At 32.8% G+C, this 24,682-nt stretch overlaps 2 protein-coding genes across 5 annotated transcripts; both read right to left on the reverse strand.

The window, feature by feature from the left end:
- Nucleotides 1-2,404: 2,404 nt before the first annotated feature.
- Nucleotides 2,405-5,958, reverse strand: LOC136409856 (uncharacterized). The gene is made up of 4 exons (XM_066391672.1): nt 5,776-5,958; nt 4,777-4,932; nt 4,352-4,505; nt 2,405-2,556 (listed from the first exon to the last, which is right to left on the reverse strand). The coding sequence occupies exons 1-4, from the start codon at nt 5,866-5,868 to the stop codon at nt 2,462-2,464; spliced, it is 498 nt and encodes a 165-aa protein (XP_066247769.1). The 5' UTR covers nt 5,869-5,958; the 3' UTR covers nt 2,405-2,461.
- A 2,011-nt stretch (nt 5,959-7,969) lies between these two features.
- On the reverse strand, nt 7,970-24,138 carry Esyt2 (extended synaptotagmin-like protein 2). Of its 4 annotated transcripts, XM_066388839.1 has the most exons (21): nt 23,983-24,130; nt 23,733-23,928; nt 20,245-20,442; nt 18,328-18,369; nt 18,127-18,267; nt 17,986-18,062; nt 17,863-17,929; nt 17,663-17,808; nt 17,451-17,571; nt 17,224-17,394; nt 14,751-14,848; nt 11,386-11,434; nt 11,236-11,325; nt 11,087-11,173; nt 10,716-11,027; nt 10,206-10,296; nt 9,108-9,279; nt 8,956-9,048; nt 8,802-8,898; nt 8,612-8,749; nt 7,973-8,370 (listed from the first exon to the last, which is right to left on the reverse strand). In XM_066388839.1, the coding sequence occupies exons 2-21, from the start codon at nt 23,820-23,822 to the stop codon at nt 8,296-8,298; spliced, it is 2,355 nt and encodes a 784-aa protein (XP_066244936.1). In that variant the 5' UTR covers nt 23,823-23,928; nt 23,983-24,130; the 3' UTR covers nt 7,973-8,295. The 4 variants fall into 4 exon arrangements, with proteins under 4 accessions (XP_066244953.1, XP_066244936.1, XP_066244926.1 ...); XM_066388856.1 differs by having other exon boundaries at nt 7,970-8,370; nt 9,108-9,249; nt 23,733-24,138; XM_066388829.1 differs by having other exon boundaries at nt 23,733-24,135.
- Between the last annotated feature and the right edge of the window lie 544 nt (nt 24,139-24,682).

The following is a 24,682-nucleotide window of genomic DNA, read 5'->3' on the forward strand; positions in this document are numbered from 1 at the left end:
AAAATTTTTGTCCTTTGACGATTTTAGAAAAAATGCTTTGTCCCCTAGATACAACGTCATAAATATTTATTGGCTAAATTTTATCTTTTTTGTTAAAATATTTAAAATAAATGTAGCAAGATAGTGTGACTTTTGAAAACAACACTAGTAAATCGTAATTTTTTGGAATAATCGCTTCCTGAATTCCTTAAAAATGTACCATTGGTAACCAGACATGCAATATGGTTTATGCACGATGGAGCACCAACGCATTTAAGTAGGAGTGCTCACAAATTTTTAATGGAAAAGTATGGAGATCGCTAGATTGGTAGTGGTAGACCTCACTTATAACCATCTAGGTCTCTAACTTGAACCCTCTGGAATATTTCCTATGGGGTCATTTAAAATCCTTTGTTTACGCTTATCCAGTGGGAAATCTGGAAGATTTGAAAAATCGCATATTTGATGGGTTCAATTAAATAAAAATAATCCTGGTATTTTTGAAAGAGTTCGGCTGTCACTGAGGAGAAGATTAGAAGCATTCATCTAAGCTGGTGGCAGTTATTTTAAACAATTATTGTAGCTTTTAATAAATTTCATGGAAAACATTTATCACCTTTTATCTAGGAAACAAAGTATTTTTTCAAATATTATCTAAGGATAAAAAATTCTTAAAATTACTTAGAAAATAGCCCTCTAAATTTTTGCCTAATATTTAGGAAACACCCTATAGACAGGATGTTAATAAATAATATTTATTTGAATTTGTCTTAACAATTAACAAAAGCCCTATGAGGATGTTTTATACATTTCTCAAAATCATTTCTTATTGTTTATTATTTTTCAAATAAGCGCATTAATCGTTACAATGTAATTTTATTTCATTCATATACAGATTGTTTCAGATTTTAATCTACAAACTTTAATTACGTAATGTACATTCGAAGATAACCGTAGTTTGTTACAAAAATTATAATTCAATCAAAGATAACTGATTTTACCAATAGGCTGGTTTTAAATATAAAAAGATATACTTTCACTACTGCTTTTTTTTCTTTAACAATATTTGCCCAATCCTAACAAATATAGTTTAATGAATTTACGTGCTACAAATATCAATATCTTATATTTTCTTGTTTTTCTGTATATCTTCTCATGTAATGAGGAAATCGGAATTTGTCTTGCATTTTTTATTTAAATTTTCGCTTGTGGCGACCTCTATGAACCGCTAGACGAGCAAGTTGCTGGTCTTGCAGCATATAGGTTTTTTGCGCTGAATTTTAGTTTTAGTCATTCATGTCAAGATGTCGCCACAAAAAAAATTACAAAGACCTTTCGTTATTTGTTGTTAGAGGTCGCAGTGAGGTAACTGGTAGGTACGCCACCTGCGTTTTACCGAGATACAAAAATCCTCTTATCTGTTTTTACGTAAGCCGACGAGTCACGTGTATTAGGAGCCGAACGAGGACTAACTCAATTCTCCTTAGCATTAAATGAATAGAACGGAGAAATTAGCATACCCCGCATGTATTCCCATACGGAAAGATTCTTAGGAGCTTATAATGTGAATGAATTTAATTTTCCAATGTCAATTTTATCAAAAAATTCAGGAGTAATTTGTGAAAAAATAAATCTAGAAACCGAAATTTAAAAAAATTGAAAATCGACTACTATAGAGTGTCCCAGAAACAATGGTTTTGAAAGAAAAAATTGAACAATTTAAGTTTTAAACCAAATTGTGTCGTTAGTATTCTTATTATTACATTATTTAATGCCTCTCCGAGCCCTTAGTAAAGGATGAATATTATTCTCGGGTAGTGTTAACTGGGAAAATTATGCGTTTTTTTAGGTATGAGAATATGATACATAATTTTAAAGGAATTTTAATTGTTTTCCAGCGCATTTGCTAATATACAGGGTGTTCGATTTAAGCAAATGCACTTTAAACAACCATTAATCCTGATTTTTGTGAATTTAAATCGCGTTGTGATAAAAGTTTTATCAGAGCCTTATTTTGAGCAAAAAAATAAGGACATTCATTAATATTTTGAAAACTGCTAAAGATAGGTATGACCCATTTTAGTGTATGCCCAGGCATTAAGCCTAGGTAATAAAAGCGTTACAGTACAGCATACAAATTAAATGTGGTATTTTTCTGCTTGACTTTTATCATTAAAAGATCACTTTTTTGTAAATCAAAGAAAAATTACTTTAGGGAAACCTTTTTCATTGCTCCACATCGTAGTAGCATCCATGAACCTCTATAATCCCCATTTCAACGCAAAAAATGCACTTATGGAACATAAAAGCTAAATACTGTTTAACCGGGTTCCAAATTTATCAAACGCAATGAAAAGCTCAGAAAGCACAATTTGTTTATTGTCAATTACATTTAATTTCCAAGATCTCGAACATTTGCATTTATTCTAATTTAACAGACAGCTCACGATTATGTATGTTGCAAATTTGCCATCCCGGTAATTTAAATAGGACGTCCATTTCGTTTCTTGAGTGACGATTGATATTGGAACTCTTTGTATAATAAGATGTTGTAAAGCCACAATGTAAAGTGTATGCCTAAAATATACAGAAATTTCAGTAGTTTACATTTTAATTCACTAAAATAGCCTTTTTGCGAACGTTGAAGTCAATTGGAAATTCGGCTTGAAATTTGAAGGACCTATAGAGGTGCAACAAAACATCGCTGCGTAAAACCTTCCAGTAATATTTTCTTACTATACATCGAAGTTATGAGTTGTCAGGAGTTTATGCATTTATATCAAATAAGCAGAATATGCTAACGTTATATCAAGAGAATAAAATTTGCCATTCCTGTAAAGTACCATTTAGATAGAAGCTGCTGCATCACCCTATACTGAGTTTCTTAAGATTGGATTACCAAAGTTAATGGCGAATCCTTCAGTCAAAGATATATTATGAATGTGTATACATTTAATATTTTTTAAAATATATTGTTAATTCATATACAGGGTGAGTATTTGAAAACGAAACACGTGCGGTTCTTAACAGCTAAGAGAATTTATGAAAAAACGCTCGGACGTGTAAAACTTATTTTTTAGAGCGAAATATTTTAGGTTGATTCGGACTCCCCTATCTGCAACCTCTTAAGCGGACGGGTGTTCATTCCTAAAATATTAAATGGAGAAGGGTATTGAGTGACACCTTATTTTGAAGGTAATTTGATATAAATCATAACCCCTGAGTTTCAAGTGTCAGCTGTCAACGCAATCAAGATGGCGGCTTCCCAAAGATGCGCAAATTGAGTTATTTACTTTAAGTTATTTTACAAATTTATATTTTACAGAAATAAGATAAAGAAGGTACCATTTAATTTACTGTAGTAAAGTGAAACAGGTAAAATAACTGTACATAAATAACTCAATTTGCACATTTTTGGGAAGCGGCCATTTTCATTGTATTGACAGCAAATACTGGACACTCGGAGATTATAAAGTATATTAAATTGTCCTCAAAATAAGGTGTCCCTCGATTTAAGGTATCCCTTTTCCATTTAAGGTTCTGGGTCTCCTCCCGTTTAAGAGGTTGCATATAGGAGAGTCCCAATTAACGTAAAATGTTTCCCCCTTGAAAATAAGTTTTTTTATGTAATAACGTTTTTTCATTAATTCTTTTAGTTGTTTAGACATGTACGTGTATTGTTTTCAAACGACCACTATAGATATAAATATACATATATGTAGTAGTTTGGTATTTTATTGAAATTGCAGAAATTTTAGTTTATTTTCACACTTTGTCGACATTTGAAATTTTATTGAAATTGTGGATTTTTTCCATGTTTATTCGAAATTTACGGTTTTATTGATATTTTTCAAAAATAAGGTGCCTTGTTCGTCTTACAAACTATTCTCACGGATATGTAATATCTGATTAAATGAACGATAATTCTATTGAATGAACTCAATTTAAAATCAAGAGATCTTATATTTTTGAAATTGCCAAGAAGACATGCATCTAATAAAATAACAATATACAGGGTATTTAATTACAGAAATTGAAATTTTGCAACGTAGCTTTCTTGCATTATATCGAATCATCGTTTTAACAGTATTTATAAATTCTACGGCTAACAATACACAAATACATAATACATTGTTAGAACGTCCTATATCTCAGAATGCATATAATTTTTCCTTAAAAAAAAAGTGCTTTTCCCGTGAGAATTGCATAATATGTTTGATGTGTTTCCATTTGGATTTTCAGGCACATTAAATTTTAGGTAAAAATAGGATGGTTTCTCTAATTCCATTAGATTTTGACCCTACTTTCACCATAATTTATTATGTTTCGGAAAATTCCATAACTTTTTCGAAACTTTTTCCTCTCAACTCACCTATAATTAATATCGCTATAATAATAAAGTATATTGCCATCGCGATCGCCCCTATGGAAAAGAGGATCATTATTATTCCAGACAAGGTCATCACCCCAACAATCATTTCCAGGACAACTATAGTGATATATGGTATTAAGAAATATCTCTTCTTCTAAAAATAAATTTCAGTTTTCATACCCTATGAGTTTAAACTCTTTTAATTATTATTACACAAACTTTCAAAAAATTGATATTCAAGAGTGCTATGGAAAAATTTTCAGACACTACTTGTATGCTGCAACTTAACTCATTATTAAAAGCTGACATGCGCTATAGACAGTGTCGAATTTAAAGTCGAAAGTCGACGTGAACGCAATAAATTCATTTTTTTACAAAACACTCTTGAGTAGGAATTTATTGATACACCCGTTATTGTTACATACTTTGAATATTCCGTAAATAAAAACACAGTTTATCACAAACGATACAGAAACGTATGCTACACAGGTGGCTAAAAATATAGAATATATACTAGGATCGTAGCTGGTGATATTGGACAATGTAGTCGAAATAAAAACTAGTAGAATTATTCTCCATATCTAGAACAGAAAAATTATTACAGGGTCATCCAATGAAAACTTGATCCCCCCTTAATCTTGAAAAATAAGGACTTTTCGAGAAATTACCAAAATACGTCAAAATAGTTTTTAAAGAATTTTTATATAAAACCCAAACTTTGCCCTTATGCAACCCTTGCAAAAATTTTAAATCGCACGAGGGATCGTGTGACACCTTAAATTAAAGGTCTTTCAAAACTACATTCAACAGGGTAACACAGTTAAATAATATGTAAACAAAGAAAAAACACTTGTTTGTTGATAGGGAATTTGTTTGTTTTCTATTTTCTGTTCACAAATAGTCTTTGGTTAAAAAAATAAATAAATAAATGAAAATAACCAAAGACTATTTGTAAGCACAAAATCGAAAACAAATCAATCTCCCATCAACAAACAAGTGTTTTTCTTTGTTTATGTACTATTTAACTGAGTTTGTATTGCATTTTTTACGTTTTTAGCTGCTTTTTGTTCAAATGCTAATCAATAAACTTTGAATCATATTACACTACTGAATGTAGTTTTGCAAGATCTTTCTTTAATTTAAGGTGTCACACGACCCCTCTTGGCCTTTGAAATTTTTGAGAAGATTGTTGTGATGCACATAAGGGTTAAGTTTGGGGGTTGAATTTTATATAAAAATTTGTCCCCCTCAAAAACTGCTTTTGTATTTTGGGAATTTTCCGAAAAGTCTTTATTTTTCAAAATTTATGGTGGGGTCAAGTTTTTAGTGGACGACTCTGTGTATCAATTCCTTCATAACAAACGGGAAGTAAATCGATGCCCTGTAGGATAGAATATAACATTGTTGCAATAATGAATACTTACAATTCCTAGCCATCCCGAAACATAGCCCAGAACATTAAGCTTACACGGACAACAAATTGAAAGTTTCTCCAAACACTTGCAACTTAATGGCATTTTCACTTTTTGTCATTACCTCTAACTTGATGGTAATGAATGGCACGGTATTTTCCATTATAGCATCTCATCGTGTTATCTTCATTTCATCTTATCAGCAAGCACACTCATTTTGCAGAACATAAATTTCACACGCAGTCATAGTATAGACGACTTACTTCTGGTTGTAAATCAACAAGGGATCATGTTCAAATATTTTGTCACAAATTGGTTACAGTTATAGATCAGCCATAAATTAGGAATTTTTAGCTGGATAGGAGAAAGCGAGAGGCCTGCCGGGCAATCAACTGTTGCATCACAGTTTTAGGAAAAATTCTGCTAATTTAACGTAAATTCAAAGATGTGATCTTGCCCGCTGCAGGCAAAACTATTGTCAAAAACTCTTCATCTCGCCCATAAAGACATATTTCCTTACTTACCCGTTGCATCTTCCATGGAGTAAGGACTTTCACTTCTCTTTTCTTGCTATGTCCGTCCAACCTTGACTTCTTTGTCTATGCTGTTCTGCACCCTTGAAAATCTAGTAGTGAATCACTCTATGCTTAAATCCCGCGCTTTCCAAACTTATACACCCGATTTTGATATGTTTCATACCTCGTTGGCTGTAACGATTTGCCATGTATTCACTCAAGTTTCCGTATAATCGTTTCCACCACGATAACTTCCAATTGAAAAATTGATTTAATTACCACTACAGTGTCCTACAACGAGAATACTTTTTTGTATGGATTGCTTGAACATAATTATTCATGCTGCTCAGAACTATCAACGACAGAATGTTTCGAAGTTCTGACAATTCTTCGGAGATAATTCACGTTAAAAAAAAAGATTCTAAAATTGGGAGTAGAACTCACATTGTGCACAAAACGTAGAAAAAAATCAAATTCTAGTTTTCTGGCTGAGCTGTAGTTAGATCCTAAAGTATGGGGGTCAAAGACCTATCCGCACCTCTACGTAGTGACCCATGGATGCTTACTCTCTCGACTCCGAGAAACCAACTCTGGCTGAGAGAGAGAAAAATAACAGACGAAGAAGACCGAAAGATGAATCTACAATGGGTAAAACCGGGTAATGCTTGGACACAGGTATGCTGAAGGAATGACCTATTGCACCATCATAAACCAGCTTTTTAGGACTGTAAGAGGAGGAGTAGTTTTTTTTTTATTTATAGAGGTTCGGAAATAATGAGTTTACGCATCCCAGGTCGTGATGGTCTAATGTAGTGTGACCTAGGTATGTGGGACTCAGCGGCACCTTGTGCAATACCCACTAAAAAAATACCTCTTTTCCTCTCTTCACCCTTTTTTTGTCCAGAATCGTCGTCTAGCATTGCTTTAGGTGAAAGGAGAAGAAGTAGCTTAGTAGGGGAGGAAAAGCCTTAGAAGGTAAAAAAAAGATGAAAAGGCCAAACACCCAAGGACGGCCGTACATAAAAAGATATCACAAAGATAAGGATGTCACAAGGCAGAGAGAAATATTTTAGAAAAAAAACGTACATGCAGAAATTATTTTCATTACCGAAGAAAAAAGCAAAAACTTCTGTTGTAGGAAATAAGGTAAACGGATAATAACAATTAAAAGATTTCACTTTACAACTCACTCTAATCCTCATTCTAAAAGAGTGAGGATTTCAATGACGCGGGGTTCTTTATGCAGATATCTTTCATTTAAGTTTAACTTTAAGGTGTTTTTCTCAAATGATTTCTTGATGAAAATATTTTAAATCGAATAACTCAAAATATTTGCAGTCATTTCAGAAAATTCCAGCAATTAGCACAGAAGATTGTATTCTTGTATTAAGAAACTGCACATCATATCAGTGGACATAGAAACTTTGGTCATGCCATTACCTGTTTAGAAAATCCTGAACAATAATAATTGTTTTTTTTTTCATTAAATAATTTTATAATATTTAACGGCGTTAAACAGCTGCTATTTAACATCTATGCAAGAAGCCTCACCTGTAGTCACAACTCTCTTGATGCAACAAAAACACTACAATTGACAACAAAATATATATATTTCCTTTGATTCATAATAGTATGACAATAATAATATAATGTTAGTGAAAGCAAAAAAAAAATTGGAACAATACAAATTGTACTTTGTGGAGTAAAAAAATATAAAAACAAATTATACAAAGAAGGACAAATAACATCGAAAACGATTAAAGTAGGGAGTTAATTAGAAAAATTTAAAGCGTAACATAATAATACAGTCTAGTAGAAGTACAATAATAGAAAACCATCAGAAGAACAAATTAAGCTCTTTAGTCTTATATGTCTTCCGAAACTTAATAAAATACCTTTTATCATTCAAAACTATATTAGAAGTAGTATTGTCATGTATTCAGTAAAATGGTTGTGTAAGATATTCTTTTAACAATTACTGTAAAGGCAACGCATATAAATCACACACTTTTTGAATTTATTCCTGGGGCTCCAAATCCAGCCAGGCATTGTATGGTTGGGTTAAATTTAGTTGGCTAAGATCAAGGATTACCTTGAAAAAAAAAGGTTTTTTGGAAATAAACTTACAGAAAAGAAGAAAATATATGAAAAATTATTTTTTAGAAAAGGCGTGCCTGTGATGGATATCGGGGCACACAGACTATAATTCTAGTATTTAATTTTTCAGTCATTATGCAATAAGTAGGAACAGGGTAAGCATGTTCGGAGTTTCAACCCTGACTGGACGACAGCGGGACATGGACGCTTTAATAGAGACAGATAAACTGACTTACCTGTCCCAAGCTATTATTGGTGAATAGTTGTTTTTGAGAGCAAACAGTAACTTCTAGGCGCTTCCCCACCAACTCTGCTTGGTTTATCACGTATTCAAACGTTTCATCGAAGACTGGATTGCAGTTATCTTTAATCACCTGAAAATATAGTTCGTTTACTTTAAATAGTTAATGTTATGGGAAGACTAACTTGTGTTTTCCTTTTACTGTCTTTTGCTCTTTCTGGCAGCAAATACAGCTTCACGTAAGGGTCTGGTATATTAGACGGATCTTTAAGAGGTATGTTTCTGAAAGAAAACCTCAGCAAACATTGCAAAATAAAGTTAATCTGCTAGGATGCTTACGCAATTTTATGTACAACTATAATTAGCCTCTGTCTCTGCACGCTGTACCTCAAAGTCAACTGAATTCTTCCTAAGCCAGCTTCCCCAGCGGATCTGCAATTAAGTCAGAAATCAAACAAAACCATTACAGGAAATAGACCTATGCTCCTTACGTTGTTACACTAGGATTTCTGTGTATTAATTGTTCTCCTGCATTTACTTCAGGAGCTGAATTTAAAGATGAAACCGTAGAATCTTCAATTAATTCCTCAATACCACTTGATTCTGTTTGCTTTGAAACTGAAGGTAGCCCATCTGAAGGTTTAAAAAGAACCTGATTTGAATCTAAAAAATACCCATATCAGCCGGATAAATATAGATGAATTTATATTGGTCGGTGCACATTCACCTACGGCGATAGCAACTCTCCCCTACGACGCATTGGGCCAATCTAAGGCCGGACGCCGTGGAGGAGAGACTGTCTAAGGTGAATCCCACAGTACCCGGCCGCCAGAAGATCCAGCCGGGTGTCTTGTGAAATTTCACCTCGTGAGAAAAAAGAAGTTATAACGTTAGACCATACAGCCACATACCATCACATTCCGGCCTCAATATTACAAGTGCGTCGAAAATGTATGGAATAGTTTTGTAAACAGTAAAGTTTTACCGCACGCAAAATAAGGTGGCATGTCAAAAGTGTTTGTCGACAATGAGGTAATTGTCAGTAGCGTGCATGTAAACCTTTTACCGCGCAAAAATTTATTATTAAAATATATATTTTTTTAAATGCCACCACTGAGTGTGTGACTAAGACACAAAAATGTAAATCATTTTATTTTAACATGAATGACTTCAATTGTAAAAATCCTTAAAAACGTATTTATTTCCTCAAAACTGGCAAATTCTAGAGACAAATTTAATGTGACAAAAATTGCTCCAGTATTAAGTTTGTATCCAAAAATTGCCTCAGGTGCAAGGGTTGTCTTTCAAAATTCGTATAATATTACTAGGTTCGAGTAGAACTACATTTCTTACGATTCTTAGCCATGTTCATTGATAAATTTTTTTACTTCGAACTTCTATAATTTATAGTTTTTGAGATATGAGGCGTTGAGAACCAGATCGGACCATCCCACATGTATGTAGAAACTGGACCAGTTTATTTTGCATACCAATATTTAATTTACAAGACGAGAGTGAATTATTCGGACAAAGGCCATAGGCTATAATATAGCTTATAACCTCTGTCAATGGAATACCCAATGCAATACCTGTTGAAGCTGTAGAAATAGTGGATTCCGTCCTTTCAAGTGGCGCTGGTTGATTACTTTGAGGCTGTTCTTCTTGTATTCGTTTAAGAATCTACGGGAAAAAAATATTTGAAAAATTCAGGCTACTGACCTTTCACAATACATTTTCGAAAATACCAGATGGTCGTTCTGACTGGAACTTGCCTCATGTTAAAAGATAGTGGAATATCATATACAAAGTGTTCCAAATGTATGGGAACCCAAAATCAACACAACTTTTGCCAACGCCGCCGATACTACTAGCGAAAGAGGAATAATTTTTTGCCACTATTTGTTAAATTTCATCGACATATTTTCAGTGGTTAGTTAGATTATTTAGCTTTTCCATACTTTTTGGAAAACACCGTATGTAATTTTTTTAGCAATAATTGACGTTCTCTTAACACCATTGTAGCCTTGTTTGTGTAGAAGATTTCAATGACAGTAAGTTCTCATCTTGTATACATCCAATAAATCTATTTCTAGACATACCTTCAAATGCATTGACAACACAATTTTACTCTCCGGCCCAGACTTGGACAAAGAGAATGGCTGCTTGATGACCTGCAAATCTGGCTTATCTGCCAAACTTTTTATTTTGAAGGTAAAATGTCCAATATCTGAATTGGTCTTCTTGTCTATGACATTCAAATAAAAGGAATCGTTTTCTGGATTAGCTACCAAAAACGTAAAGCCATGCTCCCAAACCGGATGAATTGTCCTCATTATATGGGCAGTTTCTTGGGTGGTACCTCCAACACGTAAGGTGGCATATGGATCCGGCTTAGTAGACATCCTTGCTTGCTAAAGATATGATATCTATATGGCAATATGTTCATGGATGTGTGGAATCGCTGACTTACAGGAAGATTCTTGGCGGAATCCACGAAAACTGTAAATAAGCCCGTGCTTAGTGTGGAGACCTGGAGCAACTGGGTTTCGGCTAAAATCTACATGTAAAATTGGTAGTTAAGTAAAAAATGAAAAGCTGCGGCGAATAGACAAGACTTACAGATTTCAAATCGTTGTAATCTTTACTTAAGGAGAGCCACGTAAATCTCAGATGAATCATGCCATGTTTCGCTTGTTCCAATACCACCCACTGTGAAGGTAAGACGTTAAAGTATTAGAGATTTCAACGTAAGCAATTTAGGTAACTTACAGTATTTTCCGTTCCTTTGGCGACAATGTTTGATATTTCAACTGTAGCTCTAGAAAAAAAAACAAGCAAGCTGTTGATTAAATCTTTTGCGGTAATCATTCAGTTCAATCAATTCAATCAATCCAAATCAATCATTTCAGTTAGTACAGGCAAAATGTAATAAAGTAGGCATGGAACAAACGTACTGTATTGCATTGATAATTCATGTTGTAGATGCAAAATGGAAATGACTTTAGTGCGTTGGATACAAAAGTCTTAGGCTGAATTGAGTTCGGGTCGCTGACTGGTTTTTAGGATGAGGAGCTTACAAAAAAATACTGATAAATCATGAGGATATTTTTGCAATAACCGTAAAAAGTAAAAAGAGGCTACATGAACTACGGTGCTCTGTTTTTTCTGCACACTTTTCTAGTCTACTACTTTTATAGCTAAACATTTTTTCCCTCTTTTCACAGTGTAGGGGGTTAGATAGGCTTTTCAGACTATTTCAGATAGAGAATAGCAGTGTGCATTTCCTTATATCAGTTTAACCTCTATTAAACAACGTACTTTTGAAAAAAAAATTAAATTTTCAACAAAGATTTTTTTCCATATTGCAGTAAATTTTTAAAAACTGATAAAACGAAAAGTAGAAAATCTTTCGCTATATATTGAACAATTTGAAAATTATTTTCGCCCATTAAACTGCATAAAACGGAAAATTGCACATAAATTCTTCGAAAAACTGTTGAAGGCATGTATAGAACATATCCGATAGGAATTACCCGGAATCGGAAATCAAACATAAGACATTAATTATATCGAGGAATTACCATTAAAAAAATACACACACAATTTAGGAATGCCAAACTTTTTTGAGAACTCTTGACCGATCGCATGCTTTTTGGACACCCCATATATTTATATTTTATTGTGTTACTGATAGAAGAAAACTTTTTAAAAGTTCTATGAAGTAGCCCCTTTTTACTTTATATGTACACTTAGTCGTGGAAATACTGGACAGAACTTGTGATAAAAGTAAGTCATGAGCTACGTGGTTTCTCCAGCTACTGTCCTACATGATACTGCTAGAGGTGCTCTATATGCAACTACCTAATCGTTTCATGTCCAAGTACCTTCCCAACGCTTCATCCTTGTGAACCTTATCTTTATCAAATACACGTAGATCCAGCAAGGCCGCTTCAATTGAGCTCTTCACAGAGTCGAAGTAAAACTGCGGCAACACAAAAAGCGATAATATTACAATGGATTTTGCTTACAAAAAATTCATATTATTAGTATAAAAATAAATAAATACAAAGAGCAGTTATAATGAAATAACCATTATGTGTTTGAGCATGAAATGAGGATATCTAGGAAAATTGAGAACGTAAAGCACAAGTGGTTGTTAAAGAAACTGATTCGCATGGTTGCATACGCGTATTAGTGAAGTTACCCGTGGTTATTCGCCAAAAAATTGTAGTGTGTAAAGACTAGATTTAATCCCTATTTACGCCACTCTTTAAATTTAAGTGAATCTTAAGATTTCTCATCTAAAATATATTTTTGCCTGACAAATTTGACAACTAATATTTTGATTGCAGTAATATCATTTTAACTTTCGTATAAGGAGAACTGGTGCAAATGGCCCTAAAATATTTTGGGTCATATGCATCAGTTGCTCTAAATTTTGAGTCACCATTTTGAAACCTACAGCTGTTAATCTTATGTCAAAACCCTCTTATGCCTGTGTATCTTATGTCTTATAACATACCTCCATATATCAAATCGATATGTCAATTCCCTTGAAAGTTAGAAGGGGAACGCACTTTCGAAGGGCACTAAAGTAAATCTGCTATCAAAAAATTGTGTTGGCAGATTTATCTGAGGCAAATATAGTTAAGACAAAAAACTTTAATGGCTAATTAATAGTTCCCATTGATGGGAATCCCAACTAATGATTAGTAAATTAAACCTTCATTGTTTAATATTAAAAACAATAATTTAAATTAATTCAACTTGTATTTTTTGTACATAAGTGAAAATCTACCCGATCTCTTTATTTAGTTTTATTTAAACTGAAAGTTTAAATTAATTTTAAATGATTAAAATGAGAGATCTAAGCTAAACATAAGATTCACTTTAGCTTAGATTCTGTAGAGAAATTATGCAACTAGGGCTTAGTGTCATTAGCACTCCTTCCCCTTTTCAAGCTAAGGTGAACCTTCAAACGTCTGATATAAAGTGTATTACTGAAATTTTAAATACAAAACAAACAATAACATTTTTCTGAACAATGGATTGCGCGAAAAGAGAATATCTAGTGGATTTGCAATTTCATCAGATTCAGTCAGAAGGTTAAGGTGATGCTAATATTTGAATGTAGCAATGTTTTTGAAACTTTTTATTTTGGAAATTTGTCAGTTTTAGACTGGTCTGAATTCAAAACTTGTATTCAAGTGCTCTATCGATCGGATTTTCATTTGTCCACAGGTTTCAATAACGGTCCACTGTGAATACTAAAGGTTATTTTTTATTATTTGATGTATGTGCGTATATGTAGGCACGAAAGCTGTTGGAAATTAAAAAAAACTCCCTAAACTATTAGAGAAGCTCGTTTCCATTTAAACGACAAAGGCAAAAGGTATTTTATAAGAATTTTGAATAGTCAATTAGCAAAAATTCCACTATTTGTTACCACAAAAGCAGAATTATAAAAAGCTTCTCCTTTAAAATGCATTTTTCTACAAACACCTTGAAAATATCACTTAGAAAATCCCCAGAACAATAAAAGTTACTTTACAAAATGTATAAAAATGGTATTTATTTTTATCACCAGTGCTAAATGTATACTTTTAACTTCATTGTTAAACCTTTAATGTGTCTATAAAACTTTTAATGCTCCGGAGATATGTTAAATTTAGTAATAATTTTGAGTGCAGTATAATTGGTTTGATGAGACCGACTGCATCCAAGACTACGAGTATTTGCATCTGACCAATTGCAACGCCGATGCTTGACACGTGATCGGTATCTGATTGAAGTCCAAATCCGTTTTAAAGCAACTAAAGCGGTTGTTAAATTTAAAATAGAAATGTCTACAATTTTTAGACATTGCGTGTTGTATCGCGACGCAGTTGACGAAAAAATGTTGTAATCAACATGTCAATTAATGGGTGATTAATAATCTTATGTTTATTAACAGTCTCGATTATTATTCGCGTTATTACCACACTTGTTCGTTAAACAGCTATAAGCTGTTTGTTTGCAGAAAAAGAGTAATTAATAAAACCCTGGACAGCTTCTAAATAAATATGTTCCAAATGGCTGCAGATATGGGCAAAACATTAAGCACTTCACACGGTTTCAAGCGACAGATATCAGACCTTCCCAAAAAATCATCCTTCGCTTGGCCAGGGACTTTCGGATCCCAATCAAAGCATGAACAATCAATATATTGAGCTTCAATGGAACTCACAGTAGCCTGGTAAAAAATGGAAAAATCAGATTATTATTGCTACAAAAAATATGTTAATGTAATATCACTGTAATTTGCCAATGATTTTACTAAGCATCAAGCCTGTGCAAAAATGGTAAAACAATATGAATTAATTACCTTAGTGCTGGCCACGGAGTGTGTTGGATCTCAAAAAATCAAAGATGTACGTTACTTGTATGCACAAAAAACCGTCTTCGTTTACATTCTTAACAAAATTGACATATTCTCAACTAATTGACCTCAAAATCTGGGACACCTTCCTCCAACTATTTTAGTACAAAAAATTCAGCAATTAAAAATCAAAGTACTGTTTGTTTTTGAATTTCGACGCCGTTGTCATTACTTTAGATAGTGAGTGACTTTAGGCAAATCAGTCGCCATTAAAAATATGAAATACTAGAAAATGTAACTCAAAAATCTCAAAATGTAAATGAACGAATTCAATCATGTATCACATATGTCAACAATAGGAGCATGTGGCATTTAAATATTTTAAACTTTAAAACTTTTTATCCAAAAATCAAAACCGCATCGAAGGAAAAAAATTTATGACGGTTATTCAAAGACGAAACGCCGGATAGCGAGAAAATTCCTCTCCTATTCTTCACTTTGAAATTATTAACTCTAATTAGAAAAATTAAGTAAAAAGTGAGAAAAAGTTTTTACTCATAGCAAAAAATTTAATTCCAGGCCAGATTTTATTATTTTAAGTAACTGATGTCTTTGGGATATATTTAATCTTTTAATTCTTTCGCGTTTTCGGAGCTTGGCATCATGTGTGAGTTCCTATACTGACCTTTCTTATCTTAAAAATAAATTTATAGAAATAAAGTGAAATTAAAAAATAAAAAATAAATGTATTCAATTCAATTTTGTAAGTGTTGAAAATGAAAGAATAAAATAAAAGAGGGCGAGAACATAATGAATAAAAAGAAAAATTATCTGCTACGTATATTTATGAGAAACATAAGGATCTACCGTTATGTCAAGTGACATACATTTGGGACACATTCAATGTTTAATGCTTTACGTAGACTACGTTGGGAAAGCACATTCGGGTTCAAACCAAAAGACATCCTTAACGAACTACCCTCATGCCATACAATTTTTTTAACAGGCTGGTTATAATCATACCTAACATCTAATTATTCCAGCACTGCTTTTTATATCCACACAAGTGTTCATTTAAATTTTCAAAACTGAGTTTATGGCATCTTAAGTCCTGGATTTTATTGTGAGCAAAAAGAAACTAATCGTTAATGTGCTCAAAGACACTTAGTTTTCTAAACAACTTTTTCATATGCTCCCATTAAAACCAGCGACTCTCAGTAAAAACTCAGCGATTCAGTAATTTAATTTCTTACTTTCCAAGGCTTTCGTTGTCTCCTGTATCATCTTTATCCCAAACGTGGATGTAGAGCTGCTGTCCTTTAGATTCCAGTATTTTGAACTAGTTCAATTGCAAAACAAAGCGAAAAATCAGAAATTGGCAGTTAACACTAGCAAATAAGAATTAATGTGTGTGGTAAATAGTAAACAGATATGGTGTTATTATAGCTAAAGCAAGCAGGCTCGAAGAAAGATCCTCGGGCAAAATTTTCATTTCTTTCAAATTTTACTTTTGGAGAATATTTCAACGACTCGGTAACTCTTAGTTCATTTCACTTCATGTTTAAAATAAGATTAATTGGTAACGTCAACAAAGAGTGTTTTCTAATTCATCAGAAGTAAGGTCATGTTCTCGTATAAACATGGGGTCTTCAGGTTTTCGTTTCTGAAATACAGAACGCCAAAATATTAGTAGTTTTCCATCTTTTCCTTGTACCTCTCACATTCTATGAAACACCTCAAATTGTATTTATACTTTACTTTTTAGGCTCAGCTTAAGTAAATGACCTGAACTAATCCGAACTAGATGCAAAATGATAGTGAAAATTTATAGGTGATTATTTTTTTGAAAACGAAAACCCAGGACTCCATGTTCACACAAGACAGTGGCACTGAGCATTTTTGTCATGAGTTAGGAAAACTCTCCATATTAAACTTGCTCAACACAATAGGCAAAGAAAAAATAAAATTTTATCGCATGAAAATTAATAAAGATTAAAAAATTAAAAATATTCATCTAAATATTTTAGACGTGCTAAAACGAATGGGCATTCGAAGAGAAATAAACAAACTTAAACATTGTTTAACAGTTTTTAAGCAGTTTTCGATGAATTTTTACCCAAAATCAATATGAATAGCGATAAAATTCTGAAGGTAAGTCTACATCGTAAAAATTATTCATCAAGCTCATATTGTTTGCCTCAATTATGGTTTAGTGCAATAAATGACAAATAACAGATTAATTAGTTTACCTCGCACCAATAATCCCATTTTGGATCCACGGTATTATCGATAACTTTGGTTTTGAAATTCTGGGCTCCAACAGTTATAACTGCATAAGGATCCGATTTTCCTTTGCCAAGCATACCGATATCCTTTTTCATTAAATGCTTGGCCTCCACTACATGGACTCGTAACACTCCCTATTTAGATACATGGGAACTTGAATAATTGTGAAACCACCTGAGATAGTCATTACCTCGGGTTCGGGAGTTTTTAAATCAATTGCTTCCACTTCTTCGCTTAGTTTTATAGGGAATTTATTTGGCAGTACCATCAAATTGGCCACAGTTTCCAACACAATACGTCTCAAAATATCGCTAAAATTTATGAGTAAATTATAATGGAATGGAGATCAGAAAGGAAAATAATTAATAATATACATTTAATGCCTAATACACAGGAAATTACCTCAACCCTGGTATATCGAGAACATCCGCAATGCCCACTAAATCGAAATCGATATCTGGATTGTTCAGAAAGAACACCTGTAAACCCCCTACCAAGGGAGGGGAGGTTATTAGAGGCTTCATAACGACCCGTAGCATGCCATGCAGCTGTTAATAAACAATTCAGTAAGGAGAACCTAATTCTCTCTAGAGAATATTTACCTGGAAGTCCTTGATTCCGCCCTTGATACCGGATAAATAAAATGTAATATCGCAGTCACCTGCATAACTAAAAACCAAATGTGGTTACGTAAACATTTGTTAGGCAACGCTATAAGACCTTACAAAATATCCAAATCCATAACTATTTCATTTCTGTCGATGTTTTTGTCATATACCTTGACCCCACCGATCCTAAAGGGCTGAAAATGTAAACAAATTCTAGCACGAAACGCATGAAAAAGAATTCAAAAACTAAAAACATACCACAGTTCCCAAAATTATTCTCTCAAACTTAAACCCTGAAAGCTTGAACTTTTCTAGGCTCTCCTTGAGCTTAGGCTGTATGGAGTCCCTAACTATTTGCTTCACGAAGAGATTTACCGAGGGCCATAACTGCTTCATTATCTAAAATTAGTTTTTAGTGGGAGATAATTACTTGCTAGCGCTAACGGTAAATTTTCTTACTCTGTTTAGCCATTCTGCTCTTTCAATATCAGGAAAGAAAACCTGTAAAAATCAACATTTAAAATTGCAGTTAAACCAAAACTGAATTGAAATATTTCAAAAGAATGGCTGTTTTAATGTCCTAAATCACTTTGTATACAGGGTATCTCAAAAGTAACGGAACAAAGAGCAACGGCAGATTCTCGCCACAAAAATATTAAGATCCAGCGCAATTGTTATATCCCGATAGTTAATATTAACAAAGATACAGGGTGTTAAAATTCAAATTTTATTTTTGATTTTATTTCATATCTTCACAGCCTTTTGACTTACGGTACTGAAAATCGGTATTCGGAAGTTTTGGGATGTGGGAAGTAAGCTAGTGCTGTCGGTTTTATTGTAGCTAATAGGAAGCGCCACTTGAAAGCGTCTTGGCTAATTAAAAGAGCACTCATTGTTTTCTACGCACCTCCAATAGTCCTATTAATAAAAAATATTATTCTATTTAATATTTTAGATTAAAAAGGTATACCTGTTAGTAACATCAAATCTTGACTGTTTTCGAGATATATGTCGTCTTAAAACGCTGATATGTTCATAATGAAATAACGGTACGTGCGCTATGACTTTCTATAAATTAGAATATAGAAAAAGAATTGTCCAAAACTAACTTTAGTAGTTCATACAATACAAATGAGTCAGTATATTTAGATAATTTAAAAATCGTTTTGTATTATAGGTAATTACTTCGCAAGCTTTCTGCTCTATTCGAGAAAAAATACATATGAACATTCATGAGACATTAAACCAACAAATATCTCGAAAATTGTCAAGTTTTAAGGCTACTAACAGGTATACCTTTTTTATCTAAAATATTAAATAGAATAATATTTTTTATTAATAGGACTACTGAAGCTGAGTAGAAAAAAATTAGAGCCCTTTTAATTAGCCAAGATTTCAAGTGGCGCCCCTTATTAGCTACACTACCTTGTTTGCCATGTCCGAAAATCCTCGTATAAAAATTTCAATCCCATAGGCCAAAAGACTGTGAAGAAATGAAATAATATTTAAACTTTAACACCCTGTATCATTGTTAATATTAACATTCAGAATACAACAATTACGCTAAATCTTAATATTTTGATGGCAGTAGTCTGCCGTTGATCTTTGTTGCATTACTTTTGGGACACCCTATATGGAATTTCCAAAAGAAGATTTAAATATTTGCGAAAATCCGAAAAAATTCACTTACTGTTTTACGTGAATATTGGGTACCGCCAACAAAGAATAAATCAAAATCGTACACGGGTTAGTTACAAAATTGAAGAAATTAAGTAGAAAAACCCAAAAGAGTTGCCTTTTGTGAAACCCATCTCAGATTTCCTGGGTATTTACATGTTTTGCTTATACTTTCTGGAACATTAAAAAATAGAAACGTTGTAGAATTCACTTTTAAATATATTGAAAGAAATGTATTTTTTAAATAATTAAAATATAGTTTTGTATTTTTAAACATATTTGAGAAACAATATTAGAAATTTCAATTCCAGCATGTCTAAACGCTTTCTAAAACAAGTATAGAGACGGAATATTTTATTTCTTATTTTAAAATACTTTATTTTTTCTTCAAGAAACGTTTCAAAAATTAACACTATCCGAAATTCGAGGAAGAATCAAATGATTGAATGGACATAAATAGATTATCAAAACAGTGATTTTCAAAAATGGAATCTATCCTGCACCTCTTCACTTGATCGCGAATATTTAGAATTTTCGAGAACGTGAAATTGAAGATAATTGCAATTTAATTTCATATCATCATGTATCTGAGACATGTTATTGAAAAATCTATATTTTTAAATTTTTTTTATTTTTCAATTAACTGATTTTCTTTCTTATTTCTTGGTAAACAACCAAAAACTGTCTAATCAAACCTACCCACGCAGGCAGGTCATTCAACCTAGCCAAAACCACTTCTTTTTCACTAGATAGAGCTACCAATTTGGCTGCATTTCTTCGTTGGTCACGTGACTGCTTCCAGTGCTCCCGGATGACTGAAAATACTAATGGGCCTATTAACCATGCTACAGACCATTGCATATACCCAGCTAGGTACGCTACTCCTATAAATGAGACCTGCAATTGATAGAAAAATATACAGGATGAGCAAATTGTTTAGAATTATTCTATGAAAATTTCGCGTTCACGTTTGACAATCAGTAAAAAGTATTTTGTCTTTCGGCTCAATTTTCGGAACTATTCCGGTAGGTATTCTGGTCGAAAATAATAAGTAAAAACACTAAAAAACGTACAATTTTCTTAGCGAACACCAGGCGTAATTGATTTAGTATCCCGAAAGTTGTTTTCGAATATGAACTTTTTAGAAAATTTGGTGAAAAAACTTGTTTTCTTAAATAAATTTCTGGAAATAATTCAGGTTAGTTCAGGTTAGTACTAGCATTGTCAGTGAAAATTCGTAATACATGATAGATGGTACTTTTATTTTATGGAGTTAAATTTAAAATATTTAGAATTTTAATGGAAAGAGTGCCGAATTACACCTTTAATTAAAATTTTTTCATTGACCTTTAATCATCTATTAAGCATAACGCTGGTTATTGTATTCTTTATTAATGCCTCATTTTTCAGCCGCAGGCAAAGTACGAGTCCTAACAATGAGATGTTGGAATAATCTATGATTTTTATTTTAAAAAAACTTTTAAATTAAGAAAATTTGAATATTTTACTTGCCAGAGGACCGTGAGATGGCTATATCGCACGCATTTGCAAGCTGAAAGTAGCACTTAACAAATCTAAAAATGAAAGCCTTTTTGTAGCGAAATAGCTTTTAACTATAAAAAACAAGTAATCGTTTTAACAACACATTAAAGGTTTTGCAAATTTAATTATTTAAATCTGAATCTAGTAGGTACAAGTTTAGATCTCAAAACTATCCACATCTAGTTTTGGAAGTAATTTACCTTGTTAGATCGCCAGATCTTAATACACTGTGGAAAAAAATGATTGTTTCTTTAATTCGATAGAAATTTTAACTCTATTTTTACCATAGTTTATTATGTAGCAAGAAGTGCGAATGGAAACACATGAAGTATATGCTGTTCTTACAGGAAAATCGAGTGCATTTTTAGATACTTCTATGTGGGAGTCAAAGACCTATCCGCACCTCCACGTGGTAATTCCTGGATGCCTCCTCTTTCGAGTTCAGAGAACCAGTCCCGGAAAAGGGAGTGAGAGGTAACAAACACGGAAGGCAAAAGGATGGACCTACACAGGATAAAACCGGAGAGTGCCTGGACTCGAGTTTGCTGAAGGAATGATGTATATTGTAACATCATAAACCAGCACTTTGGGGCTTGGGTAGGGAAAGACTATAGAAGATCAAGATAAGAAGATGAAGGAACTAAACACCCAAGGACGGCCATACACAGATGGGCTATAGATATGACAACACAAAGCGAAGCATCTCAATGAAAAAAACCCAAATACACTTGCACAAACAATTTTTATTGTCGAAAAAAACATCCGTCGGATTAATACATCAGGATTGATAACATCACACTGCAAGTTACAACTTATGAGAAGCCCTGAGAAAAATCTGAGGACAGTTTTTGAGCTCTTAGAAAATTATTTTAACAATCTCTTACTTTTCTTCTTACAGTTTTTTGAAATATTTGCAAAAAACACAAATCATAATTTTGCGTCAAATTTACAACATGCGCAAAGACTTGCTGACCACCTTTTTGTTCATAAGTAAGTACTTATTTGCTATCTCTTCTTGGGATTTTACTTCCAGCTATATCAGGTACACATATTTATAAAAGAATGATTAAAAATAGATTTTATTGGAAGCCTAATAATAGGGATCCTGCACAAAACGTCAGCATTCTTGCTATTTTAACGTTACTGAGATCTAGCTATCTGTACCTACATACATAGGTGAATACCCAAGTACCACAGAAAATATCTTTCCAATGTATTCGATTAAATTCGAAATTGTTAAACTAGTAATAAAAAAATCTATTACTGCTAGTACTTCCGTATATCTGTAGAAAAATTCCACAATAGACATTTTCAATAAACATTAGTATACAGGGTATCCCAAATATATTTATCTAACAAGAATTCCAAAATTTCAAAGAGTTATGAAATGGAGGTAGAGTTATAGGCCGAATATAGTTTTTAACATATATAGCTGCTCAAAAAAAATGTCACATTTAACTTTTCATTTTAAATTAAACCCCCTGTATATTACTGCATTTTTGGATGTTTTTGTCGTGAAATAGTAATTTGATCCGACATTTTATTTATATTTGTTATGTTAAAACTTACAACTTGATGATGATGATCCAAAAAAACAAAAGACCAATTTGAGTTTAAAAGCGATAACTGTCATATATGCCTTGAATATTGATTGCAATAGTGTTTGACGATAATACACACCCTCGCAATCAATACTCTCTTTGATTATTTTTCAACAAATAACCTACGTTTACACCCAGCTGAAAATTCTCAGTAATGTCAGTTTTCGATCTTCCAATCTCGGCTACTTCGTTAAATTCACTCGGATGAAGAACTTCATTCCAATCATTCCTATTATTTTTTACGAACTATTATTCAATCGGTCAAAGTCAAGACAAGTCAACATCTGTCTAATGGTCAGTAGTCAAGTTTGTTTAATCCGACTGAATAGGTTGGTCGAATTCGCTTAAGACGTACTGCTGTCTGTTTTGATGTCTCTTAATTTTAAATAGAGTTGAAGACTGCTGTTGCATTATTTTTCCAAAGAAACTAAAATGGAAAATTAGCCTACATAAGATCATTTTTATAGACATTTTCCATTTCCATTCTATTTTCCACGAAAAATAAAAAAATCCAAAGGAGGATATGAAACATCAACGTTGCCTTTTTTTGAAATAAAAAATGAAAATTTTGATGCAACCTGGCATTACAATTATACTTTCCTGCCCACAGAATTTACTTTTCCATTAAGTGAAGATTAACATGTTTTTTAATGAACTCCAGTAATGAATGATATTGAGTAAGTTGCGATTGATTTAATGTGGCCATGATGGTTTACGTCTGACCAATTACAATACTTCAGCTTGACAGGTGATCAGTATGTGCCGCTTCATATAGAGACGTTTAATTTCCAATTGAACTGCACTTAAAGTAGAGTGACTTTTAAATTAAAAGTAGAAATAACGTGTTTTTTTTTAAAACTATTCGCGATGCAGTCGAGAGAAAAATATCGAATCTAAAGGAACAGCTATATTGATGAATTAATAATAATGTCAATGTTATTAACGCGTTCGTTACGCTAAACTACGCTCATTCATCAATCAGTCTTGATTATTAATCGCTGTTATGAATAAACTTATTCGTTAAATAACTATTTCATAACTTACCTTTTTCAGGGTACTAGTTAATATTCCTAGTATGCTAAAATCAGTCGTTTTTTTCACATCAGTATCAGAAGGTTCCTTGCTAACACTCATCCTGACCAAGTTTCTTATGTCCTCACTAAATTATGGTTCCTTTCTAACAGAGCAGCAGGTATTTTTCGGGTTATATTTACCAACAAACGAGGATAGAGGTACGGTTCTAACAAAAATATCTAAATAGATAAACAACAATATTAGTAAGTAATGATGTCACTACTAAAATTGGAGGCCACCACATAACCCAGAAAGCAACCGGCTTTAATCGTGAGGTACACATACAGTGCGTTTCACAACAGAAGGACGTTCACACTACGTTTAAACGCTGACAAAACAAACTTCGATTTTCTTCCACCATCCACAGAACTATGTAAATTTGTGTACATGCGCCCAATCCTCTATAGTACAGGATCAAATGGAGTACTTACGAGGTGGAGGGTCTGTGATCTAGATGTTTGATCTAGGCAGCTAACTATTCGAAATGTTCAGCCTTTAATTGGTTATTTAGCGTTTCTTTGTTAGAGGAGAACTAGCCTGTCATTACACGGCAAAAAAAATGAAAATAAGGAATACCATTTCAGTGCGGTCTAATCAAAAACCAATTAGGCAAACAAAATTGAGATCAAGCACTGAATTGACTATACTCACATCCTTAAATTTTTATCATTAGATATAGATAAGTTATTATGCCTTATTATGCCCAATATAATAAAGGACCACTTGGAGTGCCAATATCTGAATTTTGGAGTATACCGAATATCCCTGATCGCTGATAACTTGTCATTTAACGTAGGGTACTGCCGCTTATGTTCCAAGTACGAATGCAAAATATGCGTTCTAAAACAAAGTTTTAGCTGATAAAAGCGATTTGTCTAATTTTTTTAAATTCAGATTTTTTAAATCTGAGAACAGTATTT

The sequence above is a fragment of the Euwallacea similis genome, chromosome 1 (genome assembly GCF_039881205.1).
Source record: "Euwallacea similis isolate ESF13 chromosome 1, ESF131.1, whole genome shotgun sequence".
Taxonomy (NCBI): Eukaryota; Metazoa; Arthropoda; class Insecta; order Coleoptera; family Curculionidae; genus Euwallacea; species Euwallacea similis.